Raw genomic sequence first — 17449 nt, 5'->3', positions numbered from 1 at the left:
CATGTAATATCACGCACGTATTTCATTTTCATTTTATTCAGACAATCCGTCGATAGAACTCTTGGAGACCCAATCGCTGAAGGAATGCAAGCAACGTGGACAAAACTATAACGAGAGTCGAGAACTGGTGATGAGATGGATGCAGTTGGCTACGTTCTTACCGGTAATTAGGTATGCGAGGCTGCCCAGCGATTGTGACCCGCAAGTACTCCAGTTGACGAAAAACTTGACGTCTCTTCGACAGCAAACAGTAAGTTATTTTTACTGCCGAAGATTTCCATTTCAAACATCGTTACGATATAACTAACTGCTATGGAAAATGTATTTTTTGAAATCAAGCCAAGATCCATTTTGTTCGGTAGTTAAATCATTTATAGCTGTTTTTTACGGTCATTTTAACTCCCCACCGAGCACTTTGTTTCTAAAGTTTTTATCATAATACTGGTGCAAAACATTAAATTCGATTATTTGCGCACGATGTATACACGCTACGTCTTATAGTGGAAGCTTAAGAGAAGAGTGAATATGATAAAAGTGGCAAATTCAAAAAGAACGTTGTGAAAAGTTTCACGTCGGGAGTCACGTCTTAGTTATAAAAGTCTTGCCACTTCGGTTGATAACAGCCAATAATCTACAATTTCACCGGAGTCTCATGACTGCAATTTGAACACACACTGCTAATGGATACAACCAGAAGCGTATTATACACGTACGCACTTGCAAAAGTTTTTGATCACTGCACGCCCGTAATCCTATCAGCCCCAACGTCGTCGTCGATATCGTTATAACGTTATTATGGTCTTATGCCATACATTTTATTCAATTACGTACACAAACTTCAGGAATAAATATTAGTATATTTACGGTGACGACGATAATAATTCGATTGTGGGCGCGTCGTAAAATATTGGTGTATATATTATTATAATATATTGAAATAGGTACTCGTGTCGTGCGATCACACATTATGTAGGTATGAAGATAGCTACAGTAAATCATGTTCTTATTATGTTTCCAAATGACTATTTTCCCTTTCCCCTTCCATCCCAGACGTTTATGGTTTAGCTTAAATCGATGAGACTAATCATCGCGTGGCTAACCATAAAATATTATATTATGTGCATTCGATTTGTGCGCAGATTAATCCATTGCTGAAGCGGTACGTTCAGGAAGCTCTGGAAACCGCAGTACCGCTGATAAGGCCGCTGTGGATGTTGGACCCTTCGGACACGACATGCTACATCGTGAAAGACGAGTTCTCTATAGGCGAAGAAGTCATCGTGGCGCCCATTCTGCGACCAGGAGCCACAGAGCGCGAGGTGTACCTGCCGGCCGGTGTTTGGAAGGATGGGATCGAGGGAAGCTTGAGAAAGGGGTCCAGGTGGATACATAACTACAAGATACCGTTGGACAAAATCGCGTATTTCGTCAAAATGCCAAACAACACTAGGTTTTGATATGTACAGGAGGATTCACCATGATATTCACATCCATTTTTCCTTAATAGTTGTGAGTTTATTCAAATTCTGATTTTATGAATATTTAGACGGGCATCATAATATTGTGTGTGACAAAAATTGTCGGCATCGCGTTTTTTAGTTACTATACATAATGTGATGTTTTGTTTTCTAGTTTATAGTATAATACATTTTTAATATTATAAACTTTGACAGTAATTTTGATAACTGAATAACTACATACAAACTTTTTTTAAATTATACTACACACTCTTAAGAGGATGTCAGCGCACTATTTGTTTTCTCTCTTTGGCCCACGTGCAACATGTACAAAACGCATTAACGCATTTTTTCTATGTTTATATGATAGAGAATAATATTTTTGAGGGAATGACATATCGATTTTATATTTTATTGTTATTTGACTTTGTATTCGACTATCAAAATAAACAATAAATGTTATAAGTTTAAATTATTATTAAATTGCTTTGGTACAATATTTCGACAAATCGATATATCTTTCCTTTAAAAATATTATTCTCTATCTTTTTTATAATTGGTGATTTTACTCTAAGATAACTTAAAAACATAGAAAAAATGATTCTTCGTAAATGCGTTTTGTCTATGTTGCGCGTGGGCCAGAGAAAGAAAACAAATAGTGCACTGGCATCCTCTTAAGACATTATCGTATATTATAATAGTTTACCTACTCTAAATCCTAATCCATCAATAATGAACGTGTAGAAGGTACCTCTGGTAAGGTTAGGTCACATTTATACGATATAATTTTTAATTAATTACTACAAATGTTGAATATGATTCAAAAATATTTAATGATAATTTTGATTGTTAAATAAAATACAATATAAATAATTATTACAAAATTCGTCGTAATGAAAATAGTTTTAGATTTTATGGTCACTAAGTGACTCTGCTATTGACATCACAATATATTCGATACAACATGCAACCTATAATAATCTATCAGATAAATCTATCTAGATATTGAATACTTATAAATTATAATATATATTTCATGTAGGTATCTATATAGGTATTGTTTAAGTTTATGTATGTTTATCTTGGATAAAAAAAATCGTGTACACTGTACATGCATTTGATCCAATAAACGCAAAAAAATTAAATATTCATGATCTATTTTGTATTATTATTAAAAATAATGAAATCTATTCCGAGAAGAGGGTTTTATATTTATATATACATGTATGTACTTACTATGAAACAAAATGACATATAGATTTAGTCGTTATAACGCTATAATTGTACCAATACTATTATAATAATAAAATATACTTGCAAAGTCGTGTTATATAAAGTGGTATGTACGTTTTCTGTTAAGTTAATGCATAACACACAGTTTTAGGCTTTAGGTGTTTTAATATTGATATAGAATAATATAGCCAACAATTATTATTTACACAAACAGAATCATAATTATATTTTTTATGTCAGTAATATTAATAATATTTTTTTGTGCCTTGTATGTGTGTATACGTTTTACTAATATAGTCTATAACCTACATTATTAGTTAGGTACTTTTATTAAGTTACATGATTATTAATTACATAGGTGTAACACCATTATAAAAACAAGCGTATTTTTCAATACTTCACCCAGATATATAAAAAAAAACCAATATACTGTATACTGGTAGATTTTAAGACTTGGTTTAAATTTTAAAAAAATCATCTGGGTGACGATGAAGTTTTATGGTGTTATGTGTGTAAAACGAGAGTGTCGTGTACTTGCATTAAATTAAGTAAGTGGGAGATTCGTGTAGTTCAACTTTAGATAATAACAACGCTAAACGCCTAAACGTCAACCAACTGCTTTACAGGTTGACTTAAGATTAATTAACAGTATTGTAATATTTACGACCATGTATTACGCAGTTTTTGATATTATAATAATATAGCGTATTTATTAATGACTTGTATACATAAACATGGAACAAAAAAATTAAAATCAAGTATTTTGTGAAAATAAAAACGATTATTTTAAAAACAACCGAAAATAGCTACCTCTCTTCCCGTCCAGAATCTAAAAGTGTAATTAATTAGGAAAAAAATTCGTAAAAGCAGACTGTTTAAACGTTAAAAAATTATTTAAAATAAAAACATCAGTTTAACCCAAAGAGGAAATCGTTAAAATATCACAACGCATATTTTTGATACAGCATACATTATAATAAAAAAAATGTTTTACGATTTATTTGATTTAACATTGTAGGTTAGTCATTTAATGCTTTTATTACGTTTATCAATTGATCAAAGATTAGGATAGTATTATGTTTATAGAAAGCTGAAAATTAATATTTCTTTATATTATTCTTTTTATAAAATATATTACTACTTTACTAATAATTAATATACTATAAGTAATAACTTATTAACATTATATTTTAAATAAGCAAAACTCGAAAAATAACCAGAATTCTTCTCTGCCTGTCTTAGAATCAAACAGAATATACAAAATGAACATGGGATATTCTCGAATCAAAATTCACTATCATAGGGTTTTGCCAGTTTCTAAATAATAATATTCAAATTCTCTCTTATTTGTATATACAACGTTTTGGACAAAAGTATTTCTCAAATTTAATTAAAAACAATCTCTGCGCTATGGTAAGTTAAACTAGGGTCGTGGCAAATTATTTACCTGTAAGTTATAAATAATTATTTGTTTGTTTGTAGTTTGAACTTTAATTATTTATGTATGTATAAATTATATTCTGCTGAGAAACAACATAATATTTTACATAGTTGGTAATGATCACAATGTCTATTTTAATTTATAACATTTATGTTTGTCCTTTACGAAAATGTTAACAATAATACTTAATGAAAATATTCTTTGGCTATTCATATTTTTCCCAGCAATAACTAAGTGCATAAAAAGGACATTTTCTTCTGCCAAAAATCTTATAAAGGTTTTATAAAGTCCAATTAATTAATCTTTGAGTTATCAACAGTCTTCCGTTTTAAATGAAAAGTATCCAGACTATTTGTGTGTAGTAAACATTCCGCGCATAATTTAAAGGTTACATAATTACTATAATATCCTATTACAATATGCGATCGGTGAAATTATAATATTAATTAATCAACATGACTACAAAACTGACAATAACTGAATTGGTTTTAAAGTTTTTCCTGATAACAGTTTGTGACAATCGTAATTCGTGATTTCGACCGTCCAGATTGAATTTGACCATATTATTATTGTTATTATTATTACGATCTTTGGTGGTTTCTAAAATAGTGGAACCGTGTTTTGTAAATTTTCGTAAACTCAACGGTATCTCGATGTCAGATGCTACTTTTTCAGTTATTCAATGACTGTTTTTTAGGAATTCAGAATAAACCAGTCGGCAAAGAAGAATAGTATGGAGAAAAAAAATTCGTTAATATTAGATTATGCACACGACGTTGAAAGCCGTATATTATTATTGTTTTGTGTAAACACATTACACAGCTGCAAATGCTAGAAACCGTGTGTAATGATAATATAATATTATTAAAAACTGTGGTTTCAATAATCATCAACATTCAACAGTAACACCAAAATGATCGCTGCAGGTGAAATATTCGTCAAACTCGTCGTTTTCGTCGTACTGTGTTTCGTCGTTTCGTTGATCATCGTACCGCGACTCGTGATCAAAACGTGACGGAGCAGAAAAATATAAAACGGTGTGATAAAAAATAATATGTCATCGTCGTACACGATGGATCGGCAGGACGCCTCGCCCGACGTCCTTGGGCCGCAGCTGAAAAGTCGGAGGAATATAATAATAATTTCAGGACTGGCGTTATTATACATCGCGAGAAGACGATCATCGCGCGCAGGCGTCCGAAACATTAGTAGAATTAATAAGGTAGTAAAATAATATTATATTATATCATATCATTATACTTAAAGAAATGTTTTCGATTCCTTTGTGGGAGACGCACTATGTGTTTTGGAAATGCTGATAAATGTAAATCGCGTGCGATGACGATGATAATAATAATAATAATAATAACAATATCTGCACTATGTTATTGTTTTACAGACTGGGCTTATAATATTATAATAATATCAAAACGCTATCCGCGGATTAACGGAACGCTGTATAATACGAAGCGAGAGAACATAAATGATGGCTGTTATATCCACATTATTTGCAACCGTAACGTGTAATTTCGACTTCCGAATTTTGGGTGCATTTTATTAAACTAGAAGTACAACTATCATAATATTACTATATTAATATATTACCGACTCGCCCGTAAAATTAAATAATCGCTGCTGTGTATACTGTATTAACGCTTTGTCCGTATTATATCGTTAACGTTCGTTCGCGTAATGTTGTGTAGATACATAATATATAATGATATAGGTTGCTTGCTATATCATGCCTATTAAGTATTAAAAACGCGTGACGTGGATGATAAAAGCGACAGTAGAAATAATAATAATTTTTTTTATGATAATTCCTAATTCCTATTTTACCGCGTGCACACTCGTGCTATCGTCAAATGGATATTGCAATCCATCTCTACCACCTAGCTAATGAACAATAGCCACAGAGTGTCTCCTAATGTTTGTCCCCGACCGCTATGCGTAATAATTTATGCCTCTCTAATCTATAATATACCCTCTCATCTCTCCCTCTAATACTAACACAGTGTTATAACTGTTTAAATATTCAGTAAAAGTTAATAATCTAACAATTTTATTAAAATATTAATTTATAATCTTATTAACTGTGTCAGATTCTCAGCGACGTGCTTTGTAGTTGTGGTAATGTCGGTAAGAAATTCCTAGAAGATATTTCATAACAACAATATTTTAATGATTGTGTTTTTGTTTGCATAATATTATATTTTATTAATTTATGATAAACTAAAAAATAAATAGTTAATTTTAAAAATTATATCTGCTATTTCATAATACATCTGTTTATATTTTGAAGTACCAACTTAAATAACTTTTTCAATAACTTCAATTGAAAAACATCAGGTACTCAGAAAAGAACAAAATATTACGTATTGATGATTATATATTATACAGCTGTGGGAGGTAACTTAGACACAAATACTACGGCTAGAATAAACGACTAGAAACTACAATATTTACTTTGCATACCAAACCTAACGCGACCACCGACCAGGTTATCTACACAGTATAATACCTAAACATACCGGCGCGCCACACGGTGCGCAGAGAACACTGGCACACTGCTAACATGAATTATTATATTATAAAGTAGGAGTATTTAATTTTTAGTTTTTAACCATGCCCCACTCAGTGTAATTAAATTCGTGCTATGTGTGTGTAATATATTACGTGGTTTTGTATAAATAATATGTACAGTCTACGCATATTCTAGTATTATACGTAGAATGCACTTAATAACTATATTATTATCAAGTTGTATCGTATAATATACCTCGCGTTTCTGTTATCACGCTTGTACCTGCCCACCACGACGGTATTAGAATAATAATAGTTTTCTAAATACCCATTTACACACATTTCCATACTGTTCAATTATTAAAAACGCGTTCCATTCAAGTACAAATTTATGATACACAGTAATATTATATAGTATCCTGCACCTATCATAATTTATACTAGCCGAGTAGCCGACTGTAATGACGATTAAATAGCAGTCGGAGCAGACATTTTTGGAATATTGGCAATTTATTATAATATCCTTACCTATATGGAATGTCGATATGTGTATACATTATTGAGCGGTAGGGCGATAGAGTTAAAATAAACTAAAATTCTAAAATATTTCGAATGTTTCTTAAAATGATTGCACCCAAAACCTACTAATTTACTTGTGGAAACTGCAACAAAAGAAAATGTTTTTTAAGTACCTACTACCATCGGTCAGATTTAAATGTTGTCAAAAGATTTGTATTTATTAATAATTTTAATATTCTAGGTATTTAACGTTCACAACTTAATCTTAAGGCTGGAATTTTAATACAATGTTCTTTTGGTGTTTTCTTAACTTTCTTCTATAAATAAAATACTACTATATACCAATGGCACATTTTTTATTTATAAGAATTGCAATTTGTTTTGTACGCTCTATTTTTTTCAAAATAATAATTTTATTACAACAATTATTGTTGTAATAAAATCCATGATAATAATATATTGTGGCTTTGCTTAGCGCGTTGGCTGTTATCAGTCACGCAACGTGACTGAGAGTACCCAGGTAACGGCCGCTACCACTAGTTCCCGGATGGGTGACCATCCGGGTTCGCAGTGCGCAAAACCTTTACCACACAACACACATACACGTGTTTACAACCGTATTAACCATTCAAACCTTACCGTATCAACTCTACCAACCTTTCAGGCTAATGACCTCAGTCGTCAAAACTTTAATCCAATGAAAAAAAATAATAATGATATAGGTATTATAATGTGGATTACTGTTAGTTTCGTTAATTAATGCGGAAATCATTATTTTTTATTATTATTTCAGATTAAGAAGTCGGAAGATATAATATAATAAACCTAAAAATTGTCATTGATACATAGTTCAAAAACAAAACGAAAATATATTTTTAGTATCATTGTTTTTATTTTTAGAACTAAGAGAAATACAATTAAATACATTTTTTTTTAAATTTTAGAATTTTTTTTTTTTTTAAATTTTTTACCAATTCTTAGTGTATTAAAATCCCATCCTAACTATTACTATTAAAATATTATGATGTAATGTACCTTATGTCCACGAAAACAGAGTACACTCTCGCTGAAAGTTAGTTACTTATATAACTTATTATTTATTCAGCATCCGATACATATTATTGAATTCTGTTTAACATGAGAGAAATGAACATGAAATTCTTAACTCTTGTATTTTTCATATGCGTAACAATAACCTCACTTTTTCTGTGTAAGTACTCTGTTTTTGTGGACACATGGTATATATTATATATTATACCTATGGGATTGTTCTGTAAAATACTAAAAAATGCATATCATGCGTGCTTAATTAACACAACACTAAGATATTAGGTATAATAAATTGTAAAAATAACAATAGTAAACTCCTTTTACTCCTGAACAACATAGCTAATCATATTTTAACTTTGCACTTTGCGAGTTGGTCGACGAAAACGATATTTATCTTAATATAATAATTATAAGTGTGTCGTGTATTATTACACTAATTGTATTATTCGAGTGTTATAATATATCGTATTATTACTCGCAGCAATATCTTTTTAATATGCGATTGTTGTCGTATCAAAATTGAAAGTTTCGAGTGCGTTCCGTCACTGTCTGTAAACAGTACTACGGTAGGTGATAACGTTTTTGAAATATCAATATCATAACCCAGGTATAATAATTAAATAATGTTAATGTAGACATATTAGGAATACTTTTTGACAGCTAAATGTCACGTTAATGAATTTTTACTGTATATAATTATAAAACAATAATATATTGTTATAGTGTCACTACTCAAACGGTCACATCTTGCAGTTAGTGCTGGTATTCGTTGAATAGGTAGACATTTTAAAAGGCGTTTACAACGAAATAACTAATGAAACACCAGCTGTCTTGCAAGTCGAAGACGGCGTATTTCTTAAAATCATTTTTTTTCGATTGGGTCGATCCTTTAAAGTTAAAAACAAATGTATCATCAATCAATAACTTACGCACGTGAGTAAAAAAAAAACGTCCATCAAAGGCCAACACACAAAACAAGCAGCATAAACCTTCTCTTATTTCACACGTGTCAAATATATTGACATGACTAATGAATAGATTATTGATTAATTATTATGTTATTTAATTTCTGATGTATCGAAAGTTGTTTTTTTTATAGATTGTTATGAAGACAAATGGCTAAATAATTTTAAACATTGTAGTTTATGCTCTACGATAATTTACAAATAAATAAATAAACTAGATGTATACCCCGACTTCAACCATGAAAAATGAAAAATATAAAATATAGCGCTGTGTAGGTATGTATCTTGGTTTTATTGTAGGTACCAGGTACCTACCAGCTCAGTTCACGGACAAATCGACGTTGGTATACTTAGTTTTGTGAACTAACCTAACCAAGGTGGATAATTCACCTGTGGCGCATTGATTATAGTTCTTGGTATATTTTCAAATATAGATCAAACCACTTTCTTAAACATTCCTTAAAATCTCCAAGAGCAATAAATTTGAAATTTGATCAAAATCGGTACAGTAGATTTTGAGTATAAGAGCTACAAACATAAATTCAACTCTCATACCTGTTTTAAGGTAATTGTATGCATACTTTTACCTCATCTGCTCGAGTAACCAATGGCAACCATTTATAAACAAAAACAATTCCCATCGTTGAAGCACCGCCTCTTTAAAAAGCAAATATCACACTTTCTTAGTGAACTCTTATACAAGCTGATACGAAGGTACCTACCTACCAACTATACAAATTTTAAGTCTATAGCTATCATAGTTTAGGCTCTATGTTGATCAGTCAGTCAGTCAGGACACGTTAGATTATAATATATTATAGCCTATAGGTATAGATTAAAATATGTAAGTACCTATATATTTTTTGATTTCTGAAAAAATACGACACATCGTGCTAATGTTGGAGCATTAAAAATAAATATTCTGACAGGATACTACGACTAAATGAGTTGGGTTCATCTGCCACACCAACGTCTACATTTTAGATTCTGAGAGGAACGATGAATGTATTGATTTTACAATGATGTGTCTTTTTTTTTTTTTTTGTGTCTGTCATCACCTTTTAGGACAGTAAAAGTACTTGGATTTTCTTCAACAGTAACTTTTCTGATAGGAAAGTGAATCTAGTTGGTACTTTGGGGGATCAAAAGTAAAAATATCCCAGTAATTTTCAAAAGCGACATGAAAAACAAAAGAAAAATTAAGGAAAAACGGGAATTTTTACGCAAAATCTGTTTTCGAGAAAATCGATTTTGGTTTTTGGTGTAACTCTAAAACAAATGACCATAGGGACATGGAATTTTGACTGAATGTTTATAATTGCATTTCCTATACACCATAACATTTTCCAAATATTTTGACTTATTTTGAGCTGTTTACGGACATTGTCAATTTCCATTTTTTTATTTTTTTAGTTTTTTTTTCTATAAATATCAATAAAATTTTATCTGTTGAGTAAAAAAGCTTGAAAATTTAATAGAAGGCTCCTAGATTATTGTTTCAAAGGCAGATGAAAAAAATTAAAAATCCTTAGTCACAGTTTTTATTTATAAGCATTTAAAGTTCAAATATTGACAAAATACGGAAAAATCACGAAAATTAACAAATTATTTTGAGTTGAGAATTCATAAAAATTTTACTTTTTAAATCTAAGATTTGAAAATGTAATACAAGATCATTCATAAGTTTATCAACCTTTATCAAAAAAAAAATGTCTACAAGAAAGTCAAATTAAATTTTTATGAGCGTTTGAAATTCATATTTTTACAACATTTGATATTCACTCGATTTCTTGTGTAACGATTTTGTTATTTTGTTGTAATTAAAAAACGTATGACTGTAGATACTTGAAAATTTCACTGAATGTTTATATTAGCATTTTCTATACACGATACAATATTTTGACTTTTTTTGAGCTGTTTACGGACATTGTCTGTTTTCAATTTTTTTAGTTTTTTTTTTTTATCAATATCATTAAAATTTATAATTATATTTAAAATTTATTTGATGGGTAGAAAAGCGTGAAAATTTAATGCAAGGCTACTGATATATTATTACAATAGCAGTTGAAAAATATTGAAAATATATAGGCACAATTTTTTTTTATAAGCATTTAAAGTTCAAATTTTGACAAAATTTATCAAATTTAAAATGTAATAATTATTTTGTAGTTAAAAATTTATAAAATGTTCAACTTTTGTAGCTAAGGATTAAAAAATTAAAACAAGGTTCCACGTAATTATGTTATATTATATAAATTACTTTATTCACAATAATATCATCAAATATACTTGGTAATATCATAGGCTAGGACCGTTTTCGCTCAGAATCGTTTTTCTTATAAAATGATATTATATCATTAAATTCAAATTTAACACCATCCATTACAGTGACCCACTTGTAACAATGTAACATACTGTACAGCAGAGCGACATCCACTTACCCTCCTTTTTTTTTTAACTCTTGTTGTTGCATTAGGTATATAATGATACTGTAAAGTATACCAATTTGTACCAATTTGTATCTACATTTGTACCTATATAAATATATCCCAAATAAAATAAATTTTTCAGTTTGGGTGCCAAGGTAAAACAATTTAAACATTGGGGTACTAGGGTAATCCACCTGATTAAATATTTGCCACTAGTCTTGTTTCGACCCGTTTGCCACAGGTTTTGGCGTATGTTGTAAAATTAAATATTGTGAATTATCGCATTCGAAAAATTATGGCAGGGGCCTTCGAACACATTTTAAGCATATTGCATATTATGTTTTTAATCATTTTATACGGTGGAGACTCGCTTGTGCACATATTAATATATTTTTTAAATTTACGACAACTCATTTGCGCACAAAATAGTAAACAATTAAAACCAGCTTTTAGGTACAGTTTTGGGTGTACAGGGTGTCTCAAGTTGCCCAACACATCCAATATCATTGATATCAATAAACACCCGTTATTTGGGCTAGTGATCCAGACGATAGCCCAAGAACAACAAACGGAGCTGAAAACTTTTACATGCACTTCAATAGTCAATTTTATACCTCCCACCCTCACATTCACCAAATTACTAATAGAAATTCAAGCAGATACTCATTTAAAAATAAATTCATTAAAAAAATGTATACCTGTAGAATAGAAGTATTAAAAAACAAAATTAAATAAAAAAAGGTGGATAAGTGGATGTCGCTCTGCTGTACAGTATGTTACAAGTGGGTCACTGTAATGGATGGTGTTAAATTTGAATTCAATGATATAATATCATTTTATAAGAAAAACGATTCTGAGCGAAAACGGTCAGTCAGCCTATTATATTACCAAGTATATTTGATGATATTATTGTGAATAAAGTAATTTATATAATATAACCTATTTACGTGGAGTCTTGTTTTAAATTTTCAATCTTTAGCCATAAAAGTTAAACATTTTATACATTTTTAACTACAAAATAATTAATAAATTATAAATTTGCTAATTTTGTCAAAATTTGAACTTTAAATGCTTATAAATAAAAACTGTGACTAAGGATTTTTAATTTTTTTCAACTGATATTAGAACGACAGGAGCCTTATACTAAATTTTCAAGCTTTTTTACTCAACAGATAAAATTTTATTGATATTTATAGAAAAAAAAACTAAAAAAATTGAAAACTGACAATGTCCGTAAACCGCTCAAAAAGAGTCAAAATATTTTCAACATTTTATGGTGTATAGAAAATGCTAATATAAACATTCAGTCAAAATTTCATGTCTCTACGGTCATTTGTTTTAGAGTTACACCAAAAACCAAAATCGATTTTCTCAAAAACAGATTTGCATAAAAATTCCCGTTTTTCCTTAAATCTTTTGTTTTTCACGTCGCTTTTGAAAACTACTGGGAAATTTTTACTTTTGACCCCCCAAAGTACCAACTAGATTCACTTTCCTATCAGAAAAGTTACTGTTGAAGAAAATCCAAGCACTTTTACTGTCCTAAAAGGTGATGACAGACACAAAAATAAAAAATTAAAAAATTAAAAAAAAAATACTTGATTTGTGGATTATTATAATAACGATAGAACCGTCGAATGCACCATCAACAACTTTACTATTTTACCTGAATAACATAATGTGTGTACATGTCGTCGTAATAATAAATAGAAGACGTCTAGACGATGAAAACGTTCAGTGGTGAAATAATATTATATTAATAACAACATGATATTATATATTCGTTACTCGTTTCGTAATGAAATGTTTGAGCTCGTAAAATGTGCATACATCAAAATACACACAGACGTTACTATAACACACACGTTTCTTACTTTCAGAGCGATTTAATTACGCATGTTATACTAGTGGCTTGTAAGTATTCGCGGATACGTAGGTTTATTATAATAATATATTGTACAAGATATATAAGTTACGTGCCCGCGAGTCAAACATATATATAATATTTCTTAGTGCACGTTGCATTTATGGTTTGATAACGAATAATTAATATCATGCTAACAACAACCAAAGACAGATTCAGAGGTGGAGGTGTACCAAGTACCACCCCTCCCCCCACAATGCTCATACCACAAACATCTAAATTGTTAACTTGTTTTGAATAAAAATATTTTATCTAATTATTTAATTGTACTGATAATTAAATTAACTTACAACAATTTAAGTTAAAATAAAAAAATCTATATTTATCGATTTACGGTACGTAGAAAACCGATAGTACGTAATATTATCAGCTGTACTCATCAAATGAGTGTGTGGTACAGTTGGGAATTGAAGTTGTAATTATTATCTTTGACTAGTTCCAATCTTTTTTTGCTTTAATCCCGGAAATTTTTAATAATTAAAGTATATAGAAAAATAAAATAAATTGATAATTATGATGACACTTTTATTTATTAAAATATTTTTTTTAGACCACCTGTAAATCTTATAGTACACCATCTCTTTTTTTATTAATAAAACTACCGACATGCCATTGGGATACAACTGTACAAGTATTATTTAGTATTTACGTCCAGAACTAAATTCTAATGGTATTAAAACAAGTATGTGTACATATTTATAGAAGTTTTTTATAGTAGGTACACAATCTCTTAATTATAAATATAAGCGCAAATGATTGATTTAATAATTAATTAATATTTAAAAAAGTACGAGATTAATATTTGTGTGGAGTTTGTTTAAATCAATGCCCCCTACTCTAGATCTTTAGATCTACTCTGTCCCCTGCCATCAACCACAATATTATTCTACATCAACATTAAATTCATGGATACAAGGCGTCAAATTCATATGTTTGAAATATGATTTTGATTAACAATACCGTACCAAAAATCCACAATATTTATTATAATGTATAGTGGTTATTTTGTGTATTATGAGGACGCTAAACCCGCATGCGTTGTCTCCGTCTTACAAATGCACAATATAGCAAAAACTGTTTTGCGCGGGAAAGAACCGAGAAGGCTACAGTCATAACTAAGAAACGAGATTTTCATCGCATAAAAAGAGAACTTTGGCTGTGCAACGTTGTTTTTATTTTTTTTGATATCATTTATATGAAAAAAATTTTTCAAGTTTGAAAAACACAAACAATAATGGTTTTTGAAACAGTAAGAACTGTTTTCATATAAGTGATATCAAAAAAATAAAATCAACGTTACACAGCCAAAGTTCTCATTTTTATGTGGTGAAAATCTCGTTTCTTAGTTATGACTGCAGCCTTCTCGGTTCTTTTCCGCGCAAATGCTATGTTGTACATTTGTATGACGGAGACAACACATGTGGGGTGTAGCGTCCTCTTATGAACAAATTTAAAATAGCTAATTTATGAAAATAATTTTAGATTTAGTTTTTATATTGGAAAAGTTATTTAGGTCTTAGAGTTAAGGTATTGCAGAAAGATCAGAAGAGTATTAATTCTACTATTAATATATTTCAAATTATATCTATATATATAAAAACGGAGCGTGACAAATGTACGTTACCTCATCAATCAAAAACGGTGGGTTCGATTTGGCTCAAATTTTTTTTAAGATGTTCGTAATTGCCAGGAAAACGTTTTTACGAAAGAAAATTTTAGGAAAATCCACCAGAAAAGCAGGAAATCGGGATGTCAAAAATACAACTGTGGCGCCATTTGTCCAGAAAAAAATAAACTAAATAATAAAAAAATTAGTTTATTGTTGCAGATTAAAGTAATAATAATGTATTATATTATATTGGTATTTAGTCGGGCATGTTTGTTGATTTGTATTATTATTTTTTGTCAATATATAAAAACAGCCGTTCTCAATTGATGAGATAACATACATTTTTCACGCTCCATTTTTATATATACAGTGTGATCACGATTTTAGATACCACTGGATACCTCAGATGGGTGACTTTGTATTGAAATGGGGTTTTCAGGAGGTGATAGGGAGCAGTGGAGCACTTAACTACATATTTTCAGACCAATTACAAATTTTTAGCTCACTCGGTACGCGCATGCGCAACACGACTTACTTTTTTTTAATGGCAACCCCAGTTTTTTTCTGCAGATTCAAGTAGAGTATTTTTTTTAAACATTTATTGTATAAAAAGTTTTTTTCTTATTTCAAGAACTGGATTTATGCATAATTCGTGTTTAATGATATTTTCATTTATAACCACTGGAAATAATAAAATAAGTGCCAATTAAATGTTTAATTTACTTTATCTGTTTTCAAATAATAATTTAATAATATTGTATTGGTCACTAGATTGAATATCTCGAGTATGTGATAATTTTTGTTTAGTAAACTCCTATAATTGGATTACAATTTTAACTATTTTTACAGTTTAGTTTTATTTTATTTTAAAATAACTCTATTATTATAAGTTAAGCAGGTACTGTAATTATTAAGGTATTTAAATAAAGGTTTCATTAGTTTGATGAAAAATATAATTTTACTTTTATTCTGTAAATAGACTCGTACAAAGTGTGTGCGATATCCGTGTATGTCTGGTTATTAAATGCTTCTATAAATTATAATTTTTAAAACGAGATATCCAGAAAGATACCATCCACCTTCTAATTATGTTTTACGACTTTTACAAGGGTTAAATCAGGAAAGAAGATTTCCTAGCACACAAATAAACCAACCAAGGCGTAGAGCAAATATGTTTGATGACGATACAGAATTACAGGTACTAGCATACATAAGGGCTTATCCACGTTCATCAATTAGGCATGTTGCTCGCGAAAGTGGAGTTTCATATGGTTATGTCCAAAAAATTCTAAAAAAAACACAAAATGCACCCATATAAAATCGATTTTGTCCAACATCTGCGTGCAGGAGATTCTATTCGTTGGAATTTATAGCTTGGTTCAATACTAAATTTTATGATAACTCTTTAATTGTCAATCATATTCTTTGGAGTGATGAATCAAAATTCACTAACAATGGAATTATGAATAAACAAAATCATCGATACTGGGATGACACAAACCCACACTGGTCACGTGAAACTAATTTCCAAACGGTCTGGGGAATTAATGTATGGTGTGGGTTGGTTGGTGGAAATCTAATTGGATCGTTCTTTTATGATGGTACGTTTAATGGCAGACGATATCTTAATTGTTTAACCAACGAACTTCCAAGACTGTTGGATGATGTTTCATTAGACACACGAGAACGTATATTTTTCCAGCAAGATGGGGCACCAGCCCACAATGCAATTATTGTTAGACAACATTTAAATAAAATATTTCCAAATCGCTGGATTTGTACTAATGGCGTTGTTCCTTGGCCTGCACGATCCTCAGATTTAACGCCATTGGATTTTTTTGTATGGGGATATTTGAAGACTGCGGTTTATGCAGATACACCTGTCAATCTTCAAGACTTAAAACAAAAAATACAAACCGCATGTGATATTTTAAGTGAGGACCAAATCAAGGCAACTTCGACTGAATTTTTAAGACGACTGGAATCATGTTTAGAACATATTGGCGAAAACTTCGAACAATTCATTCGATAAATGTATTTTATACATTTTATTTTTATTATAATATTACTATTACTATTATCATTATAAGTTATAACTATTTTGCTGTACATTTAATTAATACAGTTGAAAAAATATCATACACTAAAAATAATGTTTAATTATTTCATACTTATATTATTATTTCCAATGGTTTTAAATCAAAATATCATTAAACACGAATTATACATAAATCCAATTTTTGACTTACTCTAACTTGGGCAGTTTTGAAAATTGAAAAAAACTTTTTGTACAATAAAC

At 29.9% G+C, this 17449-nt stretch overlaps 2 protein-coding genes and 1 long non-coding RNA gene across 5 annotated transcripts in view; all 3 read left to right on the top strand.

Annotated features, from left to right (window-relative positions):
• The window catches only part of LOC132941480 (myogenesis-regulating glycosidase), a 93497-nt gene extending 90497 nt beyond the window's left edge, over positions 1 to 3000 (top strand). For all 3 annotated transcript variants that reach the window (XM_061009560.1, XM_061009562.1, XM_061009561.1), the window contains 2 exons: positions 42 to 250; positions 1140 to 3000. In XM_061009560.1, the coding sequence (XP_060865543.1) occupies positions 42 to 250; positions 1140 to 1457 (527 nt within the window). In that variant the 3' untranslated portion in view covers positions 1458 to 3000. The remainder of the gene's footprint in view (positions 1 to 41; positions 251 to 1139) is intronic.
• Positions 3001 to 5034: 2034 nt separating this feature from the next.
• Positions 5035 to 8111, top strand: LOC132941508 (uncharacterized). Its single transcript, XR_009664170.1, has 2 exons — positions 5035 to 5353; positions 7967 to 8111. It is a non-coding gene; the product is annotated as an uncharacterized LOC132941508 (long non-coding RNA).
• Positions 8112 to 15576: 7465 nt separating this feature from the next.
• On the top strand, positions 15577 to 17182 carry LOC132942126 (uncharacterized). Its single transcript, XM_061010436.1, has 4 exons — positions 15577 to 15592; positions 16130 to 16157; positions 16207 to 16426; positions 16853 to 17182. The coding sequence occupies exons 1-4, from the start codon at positions 15577 to 15579 to the stop codon at positions 17180 to 17182; spliced, it is 594 nt and encodes a 197-aa protein (XP_060866419.1).
• Positions 17183 to 17449: the final 267 nt, after the last annotated feature.

Source organism: Metopolophium dirhodum, chromosome 3, assembly GCF_019925205.1.
Source record: "Metopolophium dirhodum isolate CAU chromosome 3, ASM1992520v1, whole genome shotgun sequence".
Classification (NCBI taxonomy): Eukaryota; Metazoa; Arthropoda; class Insecta; order Hemiptera; family Aphididae; genus Metopolophium; species Metopolophium dirhodum.
This window is presented reverse-complemented; position numbering and strand designations above follow the sequence as displayed.